This window comes from Eleginops maclovinus, chromosome 7, assembly GCF_036324505.1.
Source record: "Eleginops maclovinus isolate JMC-PN-2008 ecotype Puerto Natales chromosome 7, JC_Emac_rtc_rv5, whole genome shotgun sequence".
NCBI lineage: Eukaryota > Metazoa > Chordata > Actinopteri > Perciformes > Eleginopidae > Eleginops > Eleginops maclovinus.
In genome coordinates, this window is record NC_086355.1 from 9,236,964 (window position 1) to 9,252,023 (window position 15,060).

The 15,060-nt window shown below is 41.3% G+C and overlaps 1 protein-coding gene across 1 annotated transcript in view; it reads left to right on the forward strand.

Annotated features, from left to right (window-relative positions):
* The window catches only part of myo3b (myosin IIIB), a 52,369-nt gene that overhangs the window by 12,799 nt on the left and 24,510 nt on the right, over nucleotides 1-15,060 (forward strand). The window contains exons 11-24 of the mRNA XM_063887938.1: nucleotides 1,873-1,957; nucleotides 2,039-2,155; nucleotides 2,783-2,887; nucleotides 3,079-3,162; nucleotides 3,287-3,489; nucleotides 3,566-3,664; nucleotides 3,765-3,879; nucleotides 3,981-4,107; nucleotides 4,596-4,806; nucleotides 5,593-5,740; nucleotides 6,830-6,983; nucleotides 7,181-7,269; nucleotides 7,529-7,658; nucleotides 14,302-14,381. Coding sequence (XP_063744008.1) covers nucleotides 1,873-1,957; nucleotides 2,039-2,155; nucleotides 2,783-2,887; nucleotides 3,079-3,162; nucleotides 3,287-3,489; nucleotides 3,566-3,664; nucleotides 3,765-3,879; nucleotides 3,981-4,107; nucleotides 4,596-4,806; nucleotides 5,593-5,740; nucleotides 6,830-6,983; nucleotides 7,181-7,269; nucleotides 7,529-7,658; nucleotides 14,302-14,381 — 1,747 coding nt within the window. The remainder of the gene's footprint in view (nucleotides 1-1,872; nucleotides 1,958-2,038; nucleotides 2,156-2,782; nucleotides 2,888-3,078; nucleotides 3,163-3,286; nucleotides 3,490-3,565; nucleotides 3,665-3,764; nucleotides 3,880-3,980; nucleotides 4,108-4,595; nucleotides 4,807-5,592; nucleotides 5,741-6,829; nucleotides 6,984-7,180; nucleotides 7,270-7,528; nucleotides 7,659-14,301; nucleotides 14,382-15,060) is intronic.

Genomic DNA, 15,060 nt, shown 5'->3' on the forward strand with positions numbered 1-15,060 from the left:
ATAGTTCACCCGGTAGCAAATGACAGAGCGGGAAGCCTCCTGTTTATTTACTGGAGAAATACTGACTTTCACGATGCCTAATCTTCATCATAAAGGAGTTCGCTGAACCTGCCCTTGACTGAGCGTCTTGATGTTGTGCCAGCTCTGTTTACTCCCGAGAGTGTGCAGAGTCTGTGCCTGAGCCTGATCCCGAATTCCTGTCCACAGTGAAAGTGGATAATGGGATTAGGAGCTTGTAGGGCGAGAACTGGGCTCGCCTGGTTTAGTCTCTCATGCCACAGATCAGCACACAATGACGGCAGATAAGAATAAAGACATAGAGACAGAACTTAAAAGTAGCTGCCGTAGGTGGAATAGTGTGATTTACTTCAAAGCAGAGAGAGGTAGAGGCTAGAGGTCTCAAGTCCCTCCCCAGAGGGACACACTGACTTAGAGGGACCACATATCGAGCATGCAACTTTATTCCTGCGCTCTGCAATTTACACTATATTCAGAATACAGAATGAACACAAAGGCAGAGGAGGAAACAATTCCTAACCTGAAGCTTGAATACTTTTGTTCATGATATAAATTATTATTTAATATAACAGAATATAGATGCATCTTATGAATGAGATATTTCTTTTTTTGTGCAGTTTTTAAGACTGAGAAGAAGCCAGAAGTGTTTTTGGTTGCTTTATTAATTGCTTTTAATGACAAGGTTGGCTTTTAAGTACTCAATTGTCAACGAGTTCCATGAAAAGACAGAAAACAAAGAACTGTTTAGTCCATCTCTCATTTCTTTCTGACTTCCCTACTCCCAATTTAAAACAATAGGTACTGGACTTTTTGTAATTTCGTCACTCAACATTTTTATATAGTGTTTATGAGAGAATAGTGCATTTGTTATGGACTATTTTCTGCTGAGGATTAATACTCAGGAACCAGCTAAACCCACTCTACTTATTTTTAAACTTAGCCTAGTTACAATTACAATTTTCTTTAAAGTAAAGGCTGCTCTAGTCTTCACTAAATATTAAAACCTAGTAACTGCCACGTGTAACTGGAAATGTCAAAACCAACGTTAGCTGATAATATATGACCCATTTAGATTGAAGAGTAAACAAGGTTATAATAAATATGATTTAAATAAGCTAATTGCTTGCATTTTATTGCATTGAAAGGTGCAACAACAGTGCACAAATGTAAAGCCTTATTGGTTCAAATAATTCGTTTTTACCAAGCTAATAGTTACTAGCTTCATACACTGACTTTATTCACAAATAGCTGGAGCAACCCAGTCCTGATGGGCATTGGCAGCAGCAGGAAGCATTACGTTTGCCTTTAAAAAAAACAAGTGCAACGACGTGGTTCATTATTGGGGAATTGATAGTATTTTGACAACAATGAAACTCTTTGATAGATAATGAAGCCATATCAGATTTGGCCCCCCAGACATTACATGTTTGTAGGATCAATTCAGTGTTGCTTTCAGTCTTTTCATTGGATTTGATGGCAGTTAGACAAGTAGAATATCACCAACCCTTTCCTTTGTACACACTTGTTTATAGACACGTAACGCTGTAGCTCTCCCAGCTCTTTTTCACACACTCTCTGATGTCCCCTGAGGTTTTCCACAGTCCCTCAGAGGCAGCTGGCTCAGTGTTGACCTCTGCCCGCTGGGGCTCATTGGAGAGTGATAGGTCAAAACACAGATGAAGTGCAATCACAGCCTGCGATAATGGGAGATGTGTCCCCTGGGAGAGCTTTAAGGGCTTCACACAAGCCTTGGAAGTGACTGGGTCTTAGATCCAGCCACTAGGACTACTGTTTCTCATTTGGTGGTCTCTTTACAGCTTTCTGAACCATTATCATGTCCTTGGCTTCTTACAGGCACGAACGGATCAATACTCGTAAAACCCTCATAATAGAGAGCTGCCCTGATGATGATCTGGTAAATCTGGAGTTCTTAGATGAGGTAAGATTTAAAATGGTTATCAGATCATGTATTGATCAGTCCAGGGTACAGTGTACTTAATGTGAGTTTTATTTCCTTCAGGAGACGATAATCAGTCATCTCCAGAAGAGGTATGATGAGCTGCAGGTCTACACTTATGTTGGGGACATCCTCATCGCTCTCAATCCTTTCCAGAATCTCAGCATCTACTCACCCCAGGTTGGTTATGGACCAGTCACACAGATGTTCCCAGTGGTTTCCCAATCACATCATCCACTGGTCCTGCTCTAGTGGATACACTATGTATGGGCAGGGCTGGTTTTCTTGTTTTTGTGAAGTCAGAAAAACTATCGGTTTATTTTAAGTATTAAAAACAGCTGATGACTAGATTTAAATCCGAACAATAAAACCATGTAATCATGATGGCAGTTGCTTTTTTTTGTACCACCATGAGTTTGGCTTTCTTTTTGTTTGTGACTTGTCAACTATTTTATGGACTGTTCTGATTCTGCAGAAATCATAATCCATCACAATTTCAGTTTGTCCGATAATTGTTGGTACAAAACCAAGAAACTAAATGACATTCCCATCATCCTAAATTGCACCTTGTGTATAGCGCTAATTATTAGCATACTAACATGCTAATCTATAAAGATGAACATTGTACAAGTGTGTTGCTGCTAAACACTACCATGTTTCGGGCTTTTACCATTCAGCTAAAACTTTATGGTTTTAATATTTATTCAACACAGCAATATTAAACCTCTTAATACATCCATTTAATTGGTAAACAAATCTTTAAGGTTAGAAATAATGTGCCTTTGGTACGCATGTTCCTTCTCTTAGTTCTCTAAGCTGTACCACGGAGTGAAGCGTGCCGACAACCCTCCTCACATCTTTGCTACAGCAGATGCAGCTTACCGAGGCATGGTGACGTTCTGCAAAGACCAGGTACTCCACAGAGAAATCCTTTAATGAGAAGAGTATTGCAAAATGTTTAAAATGATGATGAAAATGTGTAAATAAAATTGGTATCACACATTTTAAGGGATGTTCTATAATGTTATTAAGCTTTTTCCCTATAGAGGGGAAATGTATGTTATATAATGTAATCATACCTTGCCTGATGTCCTTCTCTTTAGTGTATCATTATCAGTGGGGAGAGTGGTGCGGGGAAAACAGAAAGTGCGCATTTGATTGTCCAACATCTCACTTTCTTGGGAAAGGTACTGTAACGGGGGCAATCTCTTTGTTGTTAAATGTGTTATGTCTCTGTGAATACCGCAAGAATTTACAAATGATAGAAATATTATTATTATAGTTAACAGTGAAACCTGGTGTTTCCCTCAGGCAAACAACCGGACGCTGCGTGAGAAGATCTTGCAGGTGAACCCCCTCGTGGAGGCCTTTGGAAACGCCTGCACGGCTATCAATGACAACTCCAGCCGCTTCGGCAAATACCTGGAGATGAAGTTCACTCCCACTGGAGCGGTCATCGGGGCCAAGATCTCCGAGTACCTGCTGGAGAAATCGAGGGTCATTAAACAGGCGATGTATGTGCTGCTCAGGCCTAATCTCACTGGTGTTCCCTTTGCCACACTTCTCACTGCTCTGTTTGTTTTCTTTTAGGTGGGAGAAAAACTTCCACATATTTTATTACATATACGCCGGCCTTTACCACCAAGACAAGCTGAAGACCTACAGGCTGCCAGACAGGACACCTCCGAGGTCAGCAGACTTTGACCTCTTTATAATCCTCCTGCTGTGATTCTCCTCCCATCATGTAGATGCATTAATACCTAAAGGTATATACTTTGTGCATCTGCAGGTATATTGACAACCAGCACTGCAAAGTGATGCAAGACATCGTCTCCAGCAAGCTGTACTCAGAGCAGTTTGATGCAATTCAGGAGTGCTTCCGAAATATCGGCTTCACTGAAGAGGTATTTCAAAACTCAAATTATACTATTTGGATGCAGAATAAAGGACAATTTAAATAGAAAATCAAATGCTATAATATTTTTGTTGTTCTCATTTTTTTTAGGAGGTCAACTCTGTTTACAGAATCCTCTCAGCCATTTTGAACACGGGCAATATTGAATTTGCCTCCATCACATCCCAACACCAGACTGATAAGAGTGAAGTGCCTAACTCCGAGTTCTTAGAGAATGGTGAGATATAATACATGAGGCAATGTGTGTGTCAATAATACTTAGAAACACTCTTCTTTTAGTTAAACAGGTAGGTGTAATGTCTCCCTGTGACATTAAGAAGGATTTTGTGATCATTAAACCACTGCACTTTGTTGTAAAATGCCATCCTCTGTGTTATTGAGTTATGTTGTGTGATGATCTGTTTTATATATTAGTTTTTTGTGACACGTGACAACAGTGGAGGGACAGTTGGCTGCCATATAAGCCTTTATGGCCGCTTTAGTGTTTAATTCACCAATAAACAATACATCAATCATATCTTGTTACCCAGGGAATAGGGAAACCTTTCTGTATGCCGTTGTCACTGTAATGTATCCAAAAGCTCAGAACCCCTTCCCATTTACATAAAAAATGTAAAGAAGCTAAGACACAGTAAGAGCTTATTTTTATGCTAATGATAAATACACATGAGCTCTTGATTATCAAACTCTCGTCTTTTCTGTCAGCTGCGTCTCTCCTAAACATCGGCCCTGAGGAACTCCAGGAGGCTCTGACCTCCCAGTGTGTTGTCACCAGGGGCGAGACCATCATCCGCACCAACACCGTGGACAAGGCCGCGGACGTCCGGGACGCCATGTCCAAGGCTTTGTACGGACGCCTGTTCAGCTGGATAGTGAACCGCATCAACTCCCTGCTGCAGCCTGACATGAATATCTGGTGAGTGTGTTCTGCTGACGAACATCTGTGCGGACGTTCCCTGTTAGTCTCTCTTCTTCGATTAGCTCGAGTGATCTCGCAGAGGTTCTGCAAATCTCTGTTGACCTTTGTGGAAGACTGCAGAGGTAGATGCAAACATGCAGAGGAGAATATCAATGGGCAACCACAAGACAAGCAAAAGCAAACTTTCATACATTTTTGATACAGAGTTGCGTGTGGAGAAAATAATGTTCAGATGATTAAAAAGACTTCAGAGAGACTGCAAAGAGGCTGTTCATTGATCCAAAAGAATTCCTTCATAAATATGAGCGTTGACTGTCAAGGAGTTGTCTGGCAGAGATGTACAAAAGCTGGAGTTCCTGTCGGCAATCCAGTCATCTTTGCCGTTTCCTTATTGCCACTAACAACCCGGTAGCACGGTCTAAAGGTGACCTCTGCATTCGGCGGGTAATAACTGATCATGAATAGTAGCAGCTGCGAGCCCTGAATATGAAAAGCAGGGAGTTCAGTCTTCATGCTCTGCTGTGGAAATAAGTATTGTTTGTGCAGATATTGAAAATGGCTGGAGGTTAAATCGATAGAAAGAAAATAAAACCATTCATGACTTTTTTGAAAGCTGATGTTTATGATTCCTCACCAGACTCCTAGGCTGTCCAAAGCAGACTCTGTATTTGGGTTGAACTTGGATTATCATTAAAGATTTATCAATTAATATGCCTGCTGGGGATTTGCTTGTTCCATAACATAGAAGAATAATTTTGTTTGTCCCCTTTTCCTCCTTTGAAGTGCCGCTGAGAGTGGCATGAATGTGGGAATCCTGGACATCTTTGGATTTGAAAACTTCAAGAAAAACTCGTTTGAACAGTTGTGCATCAACATCGCAAACGAGCAGATCCAGTTTTACTTCAACCAGCATATATTTGCCCTCGAACAGGTGCGTTTGACATATACAGTAATGTAATTAATATAACGTGCGTCAATAAATGTTGCTTATACATGTTACTGTATGTATCCACACAACACCCTCAGCATTAAAGACAATTATAGGAATCATTAATTGTAGTATTATTTCTTGTGTTTTCGCACCCATCCGCTCAGAGAGGATCTCAGCACAAACACTTTGCTCTCAGCCAGGCTGTGATGTGTAAAGAATTGTTTTTACCGCTATGCACCACCAAATTAAATTCCTAATTGATTTAATGAAGTTGTTTACCCTAAAGTGAGGTAAGTCCCTTGATGGAAAGAATAGACATTTTGCTATAATGCCTTTTAGTCTTTGTTCACTTTGCAACAGTACTTCTAAAAGGGAAAAAGCAGTTAAGAAAGAGCAATTTTATTAATACAGCACATTTACTGCTTATTGATTTGCATTTAAATACTTTATTGAGGCATAATTTCATCCGGCAATACTCATTGCCCATTCATGTTTATTTTCCTCTCCCAAATCAGAACTGGAAGCAACATTTACCATTAAGACATTAATTACAGCAGTGATCATTGAAAAATAAGGCCCGTGGAATTGTTTTTCTTCTATAAACAAGTGCGAGCTGCCCCTGATGAAGGGCTGGTGCTCTGTGGGAAAGGGATTTTATTTGGTGTTTTCAGTCTCGCTGTACACAGAAACTGATTATTCTGAGTTAATGACTTAAACATGAGGACGGTTTAGATCCATTGGTTCCACTTTATTAGTAAAATATATATTTAAAACAACTTTTTGATCCAAAATTAAATAGATGCAGTAATATGATATGACTCTGGGTTATTTGCAAAGTGAAATTAATTATGAATAAAGTGGCTCTATTTGTAACTTCAGAGCTGTTCTGTTTTATGCATACAGTAAAAGACTCCATTATGCTGTGAACTTCAGCAAGAGACACTGAGCCGCCGCAGCTGTTTGGTTTTGTTGATTAGAAACTCTTTTTCCCCCCACACATGCACAAATCATATTTAGCCCAGATTGTTTAATTGGGTCATTTAGAGCAATCATTAACTCGATTGTTCTACATACACTGGCTCTAATTAGATGGAATATCAGAGCGAGGGGGTGGATGCCAGCCTGGTGGAATACGAAGACAACAGGCCCATCCTGGACATGTTCCTGCAGAAGCCCATGGGGCTGCTGTCCCTGATGGACGAGGAGAGCCGCTTCCCTCAGGCCTCGGACCAGACCCTAGTGGGTAAGCCTGGAGCTGCTCCTGCAACATGCTCAAACACAGACAAACTAAAATCATGAAACACGAACATGAGAGGTCAGAGGTCAATGCTTCTTTCATTGCAGCTGCAGCTTTTATACTTTAAGTCATTCCTGCCTCTGCTGCTTAAAGCGTGTGTTGTCCCTTTAACTTTTTTTGCCTCTCTGATTTCTTTCCAACAGATAAATTTGAGGACAATCTACGCTGCAAGTACTTCTCCATACCCAAACGTGTGGAGCTGTGTTTTGGGATTCAGCATTATGCAGGAAAGGTATAAAATAAGAGTATGCATCTAAGCAACAAATACCATACTGCTGTGACAGTTGCTAGTTAACACTAGCCAAATGTAAAGATTGTTGCCTCATTGTTGCATAGAGTTGTTGTCTTGTATGCCACCGCCAATGACACATATCCATTTAATGCAGGTCTAATAGACATTGTAGAAGTGCTTTTTTTCAGCCATACTGCCAAACCAACAACCAGATTGGCTCCTGGACATTCAAAGTTTGTGCTTGTGTCCAACTCGACAGGTCATGTACAACGTGGATGGTTTCCTGGAGAAGAACAGAGACACTCTTCCTGCGGACATCGTCGTAGTTCTGAGAACATCAGAGAACAAACTTCTGCAGCAGCTGTTCTCCAGCCCCTTGACTAAAATAGGTACGCTGTTATCAATGCAAGGTAGAGCAGCCCTCAACAGGAACGTTATGCCACCGCCAAACACAATGGATATGGTAATGGGTACTTTTCTTTGAGACAAACTATTGTTAACAATGCCGGGCTCCCGCTGTATTACTCTGTGAGTTGTGCTTGTGTCTATGCTTCTGTGAGTGTTCAGGTAAGTGGGTTTCCTAAAGACGTGGCTCCCAGGCATCTCGTGGTCCCCCCTTCATTTCAAGCCTCTGTGTGCCGTGCTCGGGTAAATCTGCAGTCTCCATTATCTCTTGAGAGGCTCAGCTCTCTGCACGGCGCTCTGTTTTTATTTTCACTAAGCTGTCCCTCTTGGTTACCCACTACTGAATGCTATCTACAGATTGTGGGTGCAGCGGGATATTTTTATGATAAGGTTTCTAAATACCCAGGGGATGAAGAAACAGTATTTAGAGAATACAAAAGCAACTCTTCCCACCTCTTTTCTGTTGGTTAAATGAAGGTAGAGTAATGTGCTCGTCATTAGCCGTGGCTGAGGCCTCCTGGTCACTTGACTTAGCTGAAATGCTAATAGATGTGTTAAATTATCAGATTCCCACTTCCTACTTTATTTCAGCTAAGCCACATTATGTGTTTCACTTGCTTTTATGGGTACCTGTAAATGCCTGCTTTCAGTCCCTGTGGCATTAAAAGGAGCTTCAAATCACAATAGGCACCTTCGCCGAGACTCCAGTAGAAATCTGTGGGATGTGTCTGTAAACTTCAATTGCAGGCTGTGCACAGGGGAGCCTTCAGCCACTTCCTTTCTGCAATTAACGGCTTCAGAGAAGTACACTCAGTGAACACCTCATTTAATGCAGAAAGGCACTGAGTATATAGTGAGATGTGCTGTAATGTTTACTGCTGCTGTCTGTGAGATCTAAAAGCTTCTTTATTTCCTTTTTGTTCCACCGCACTTTGTCCTGCCATTCAGACTGGAGCATCAATTTAATGTGATGAGTTGTCGCAGAAATACATTCTTTCTGTGCGTTTGAGTCTGTTTATCCTAAAAAGCTCTCTTTTTTTAACATGTAAAGACAGCAGTTATCACTCTGTTATTGCTTTGGAGTTGGAGGTCCTATTTTCTTATTGCAGTTTGTGGAGCTGCAGATCATCTAATCAGATAAAAGCTATGAAGCGTTCTGCTCCGGCTTATCATTCTGGTAAAGATGGAGCGCCGTTTAAAGTGAGATACAGTATATCATAAGAAAATTATAAATCTATTCTTCGGGGTAAAATTTGTGGGGGATTTAATTTGCATTTTACTTCACATTATAGATTCACTGTTATCTGTGAAATTACCATTATCTGGAGGGATCTGATGGAAATCTGTTTTACACCAGGGTGGTTTCACACTCTGGGTCTCCTTCTCAGGTTGTCACCACTAGGGGACACCCTCGTAGACCTGCAGCCCGGCACTGAGGAAAGAAAAACAATGCGTCTTGGAAGACAACCTACACTCTTACATGCAGTAATGTTAATGTTTCTGCTGGCACACATATAAAAATAGAGCAATGATTAAGGTCTCTAATCCACATTATTCCTCTGTGTTATATTTTATTTAAAAAGTACAAACCGTTTAAAACAGACAATCCACATTGATATTTCAGTACACTACTCATTCATTTCACAGAGCAGATGGCCATGTGATGATTATCGATGCAGTTCATGTTTGAAAAACAGTAGGAAATCACGAGGGCCACAGAAAGTAAAAAGCTCCCAGGCGGTGAATGGCGAGGCCACTTGAGCCCTGCAGAATGTGGGTCATTGAGGTCTGGACATGTGGTGGTGTTTTGTTAGAGGAAGTGGGATGTATTTGCATGGACAAATTCATCAGAGCCAGGGCCTTCCCCAGATCACGGGGATCACAGTGTTTGAATTGGCTGGGTTCAGTTGGGCCTACTGGGGCCTGGGCAGCCTGCGGTCAAAGTGTGTGTGTGTGTGTGTGTGTGTGTGTGTGTGTGTGTGTGTGTGTGTGTGTGTGTGTGTGTGTGTGTGTGTGTGTGTGTGTGTGTGTGTGTGTGTGTGTGTGTGTGTGTGTGTGTGTGTGTGTGTGTGTGTGTGTGTGTGTGTGTGTGTGTGTGTGTGTGTGTGTGTGTGTGTGTGTGTGTCTCCAGGGCTGCCTGGCCATGCTGCTTGTCACGCAGCACATCTGCACACAGAGTGACACACAGCTATTTAAGACTGCCATTCCTTTGTCAGAGCACAATGAAAATGGAGGATGAGCCGAGTGGTAAGAAAGTTTCGGATGGAGACAAATTATATATAAAAAAATATATAATGAATGATATATATTTTTTAAATCCCTGTTATGAGCATGATAGTGTTATACTTTCTTTGGTGACTTTAATAGAAATCTTTCTAATATTGTTTATCAGATTGAAAAATCCTCCCACAGATGTTATGTATTCATGCTGTTCTAGTGATAGTTAATCTGTGGTTTTAGAAACCCTCTTAAAGCCATAACCGAACGGACAACCATGAGTTAAATCTGTCTCATTAAGGAGGAGAAAGTGAAAGTTGTGATTGAATGGGGCTTCAATGTGTATCTGTTGGCAGTGGGAAATGTTTTCAAGTACTGTAATTTAGTGTTGCTACTTAGCTGCGGATTAATATTTAAATGATATGTGAATAGTTTAAGATATTATGCACAAACCAACAGCATATAAAGTACTTCAAAATCATCTTAGTGATCCATTAGACCACTAATTTACTGTACACTGTGTCTCTCATATTAATTAATCAAAATGACTTTATATATACGGATATAACACCGGCATTTTGGCAAGTTTTTAGATTCAGGACTTTCACTTATAACTGCATATGTTTTGATTGTGATACTACTACTTTTACTTACAGTTACATTCTGTAAGATGTAAAAGGTGCTTTTTGTTCTGGCTCTCACTTCCTAGAGATTCCCACATAGGATTTGTTGCCAGGAATGTCACCAAAGACCTCAAGTTCATAACATATACAAAGGTTTGAATCAGTCAATAGATTGGGACATAACAGCCATTAAAACAAATCTAAATGATTTCCTATAATATCAGGCTCAGAGTACATCGTTCTGTTTTTTGTTCTAAGCAGGGTTTTATTTCACTCTAATGTAAAAAATGCTCCAAAGCCCACGAGTCTTCTCAATCTTAAGCGTTATTTTAAAATGTATTTTTCTGTGTTTGTCTCAGAGTTAAGAAACCAAGGTCCACAACACTTTCCTGTGAAATATCAGGGGTTATAAGTTCAAGTCCTTTATATATACTCAACGATTTACACTGGTTTTATCATCTTCACATGAAGCCGCAGTTCTGCCGTCTCCCTCTGTCCCCCTATTCATGTTAGGGAATCCTCCTGTGTGGAAATGACAGGCTTCTCCCTGAGATTTGACACATTTGGCTCTTTGTTCTCTGGCAGTCGAAGCTTTTTTTCATCCCAGTGGGCAGACAGTCTTTCTCTAGACTTCCACACACTCTCACTACCAAAAGAGACACTCACCAAGTATTACTTTTGTTCAATTTTTCCCCTAATCGTGGTATTGGTGAATGTTTTGAGTCAGCAGCGGGATTTTTGTCGGCCCGCACATCAATAGCGAGGAGCCAGCTCTCCTAAGTCACATGATACAACATCCTTTGATAAATGCAACACTGTGTTGTGTCACTAAAAGCCAATTACACCATGCTTTTTATGATTGATCTGCTCTGACAGTAGTGGATGGCATTTAAATCAACAGCCCCCGGAGCCATCTCTAGGCATAAACGGTGGTGGTTATGGAGGTTGGGAAGGGTGGCGGGGGGTTATGGGTGCTTTAATCTCATTTGCTTGGGTGCTGAGTTGAGTTTCTAGATCACATGTTTTCAAAAAGAGAGCGGGAGAGCGGCGGCGATATCCAGCAAGCCTCTGCTCACTCAGCTCGGGAAGGCTGCTCTCTCTTACAACTTTGATTGTCCCCCGTGTCGACAGCTCGATCCACAGCTTCTGAAGTACAAGGCGCACACTGGCACTCATAAAAGCATGCAGGGAGGTGTCATATTGAACGCGGGATTGCTTTTTAATCCCAAGCACATTGACTATTCTTGTCAATAGAACCCCAATACAACTGCCAGCTTGAGCTTTTTTTTTCCTACAGGATTCTTGCTGGGCTTAATTTTCAAAGTGAACGCACAGATGCCAAGGAAGGCTTTTTCTCTTTCTAGCCCCCCCACACCCCTCCCCACTCTGCTCTGCCTCACTCTGTGTTTGTCCTGGAAGTCCATGCCAAGAGCAACATGCGTGAAGCAGAAACGATCAGTGGGACACTCCTCCACCGCCTGTTTCTCAAGACTGAGTGACCTGATGGGAAATATCCCCCCCACCCCCACCCACCTGCCCCTCTCTTAATTTTTATGCTTACTATTCTAAAACTCTTCGTCTGTCTTTTTTATTTTCATCATATGTCTATTTAAGAGCACTGACAAAAGTATGAAAATGCCTGGAACTATAAGTAGAAACATATGCAGCCTTTTTCTGTTAGCAAACCCACTGTCAAAGAACAAGTCTTCCCTTTTCTCGCTCGTCTCTGTGTTTGAATAATTATAACCCACATCATTAGACAAGATCCTCTCTGTATCTAAATTACAAGGTCTTCTTTCAGGCCGGACATCACAGGTGTTCCCTTGGTTTCATGTCTCAGGAGACGAAAATCTTTGAGGATACTGACTATTAACCCGTGCTCTAATCATCTAGTCAGGAGGGGGGGGGGATGAAGCCCGCCAGAAGAATGAATTAATACGACCCGCCAAGGAATACACGAAGAAAGCAGTGAGTGTCCATTTGCAAGGCTTAGGTACAACTGTCATAGTTTCTCTCATCGCGGCGCAGCGCCTTCATCTCCCCTTGATGGTGTCATGGAAGTGAGAGGCGTGAAAGCACAGTGACACTCCATGAGCTCGTTCCACTCGCAGCCGCTAATTCATCATGACAAATGTGCTCAGATGATCTGGCCCAGCAGCACTAATGGGGAGAGGAGCGAGCGCACTTCATTTGCACAAGACCCACTCCAATTAATCCATCCAGCTTTACTCTGGGCTAATTGGAGCGGGGCCCTCCCTGCCTGTGTGCTGGTAATATACCCGACACAGTTTAACGGCTCCTGTTCTCAAAGATCATACTTTTTTCGTGTGTTTTTTTGTGTTATTGTGCCAGAGGGGCGTTTGGAGGATGTGAAATCTGTCCCTGCGATCCTTTCAGACCCTCTCACAAACATGTGTTCATAATGAGCAATTAACTGCTCATATGTCCCATGTTATCATACTTTACTCTTTTCTTTCTTGTATTTTTAGGTTGAGATTCAAAACCTGTGCAAGCACAATATTACCAAATATAAAAGTGCATATATTAATGGCAGAATAAATGAGTAGATAAATAAATAAAAATTAGCAGATTCAAACTGTCAAATGCTAAAGCAGTATCATCATCACTAGCTTAAAACACTGTTTGAGTCCTTTTGAAGCTCACTCTCGTCATATGTTTTGGCTTGTTTTGACTACTGCAGTGTGTGTGTGTGTGTGTGTGTGTGTGTGTGTGTGTGTGTGTGTGTGCGTGTGTGTGTGTGTGTGTGTGTGTGTGTGTGTGTGTTTCATAAGACGCCACATTGCCTTGGCTCACTATAAGACTTTTGGCACACGTTGGACGTTCTTCGCCTAAAGTTAGAAGTGGTCTGGTTGTTAATTACTCCATCATAAATTGATTTTGATCCCTCCAGTGTTTGATTGATGCTTCTGATACACACTTGATAGTGCAGAGTCTTCCGAGAAAGCCACGCGCTGATCCAGTGTTTAAGTTTCTGGCTCGTTGTCAGACCGTGTCCTGAACAACTGACACGAGTCTTGAAATTGTAAAGCAGAAGCCGACTTTATATTAGCATTTTCCAAGTTCGTCTGTGTGCGGTAGAAAATCTAGAACAATTGTTGGCCTGTCACTTCAGCTGTATCTTAAAAAACGTACAAAGGTTTTCCTCCTTGCCATACGCGGCTGCTTGGGTAGCGCTGCCTCCTGTGTCTGCAGACGTATTTTTCTAAAGGTGTGTGTGGCACATCTGTGCAGCTATTGTTTATTCATGGAGTAAACCCTTTGAAATGTGTTAAGATACTTCCCACTCATTATAAAAATCCTGCCACCCATGGATTAGGACTTTGATGTCACCAATCCTGCTTCAAAGGCTTCTTTCACTGCTATTAATCACAGTTTAGCCTCTGAAGATATAGCCAGAGAAAACATTTGGACATCTTGTGCAGAAACTTTGAAATGTTCAGACTGTCTTGCATATGCTATGTTCATATCCTTTCCACTGTGTGTGGGGCTGTTGGACTGCTGTGCACGCAGCTGCACTCCTGAGTCCATGGGATTCAGCTCAGATTTAGGCTCCCTCTGAACTGTGTCTAGTACTATGCTGCAGTATGAACCTTACTGTTCACTTTAATATCTTACATTTTGAAAAAGCACCCCAAAGATTTAACTGTCTCCATGTTTGATAGTTCAATAATAATAATTTCTTCTCTTTATTTCACACATATGTTCAAACTTGTTTCAAGCTTTAATAAGACCTGACACTCATGCCTGTTTTCGATGTTTGAACCAGGAAATCTGGCGACGTCCAGAGCCCGAGTCACCGCTGCCTCCCGATCCCTGCCCCCGCAGCTCGGTTCAGGACGCACCAAGGTGAGGCTTGTGCTCCTATAGCACAAATTATCACACCTGAGAACATAATGTTTTTTATTTGTTGCTCAAAGGCATTGCACCATAAGAACCCCAGTAAAAAAAACTTGTGCTGTGAAGCATACCCAGATTAATTGACTACCCTGTTATGTTTGCTGCGTTGCTTGTGGTGATGTAAAATCGCCATCTGGCATTTAGTGTCTACGGCATAAAAGTGTTTTTCAGTCTTACTAACTATTGTTTTTAATTGGCAGTAAAGTGTTGGGGGGCGGGGGGAAATGTAGTTCCTCCAAAATAAGCTTATCATTTCATGAACATGCTTATTAAGAGGGCAGAGTAATTTCAGGAGTCTAATCCACAGTCATTCTTCAGGAGGAAACACTCAAAGCAGTATAAGGCAGAACACTGGAAATATAATATTTGCGTCGAAATGTATTTATTAATCTTGTTCATACTGAGGTTTTCAATGCAGGATTTTTGGGTTTCACAAACCCTTGTTTCTCTGTCTTTTACCACAAGAAAGAAGCCTTTCTAACTTTCTCACTCCTACACTAGCATGTTTTCATTTCCCTGTGTCTGCTTTTCTTTATTTAAGGGGAAGCATTTGGTCAAATCATAATGCCTATAAGATATAAAACTGAACATATTTAGTCTATTTTGGAATGATAAGTAGTTTTAGTCT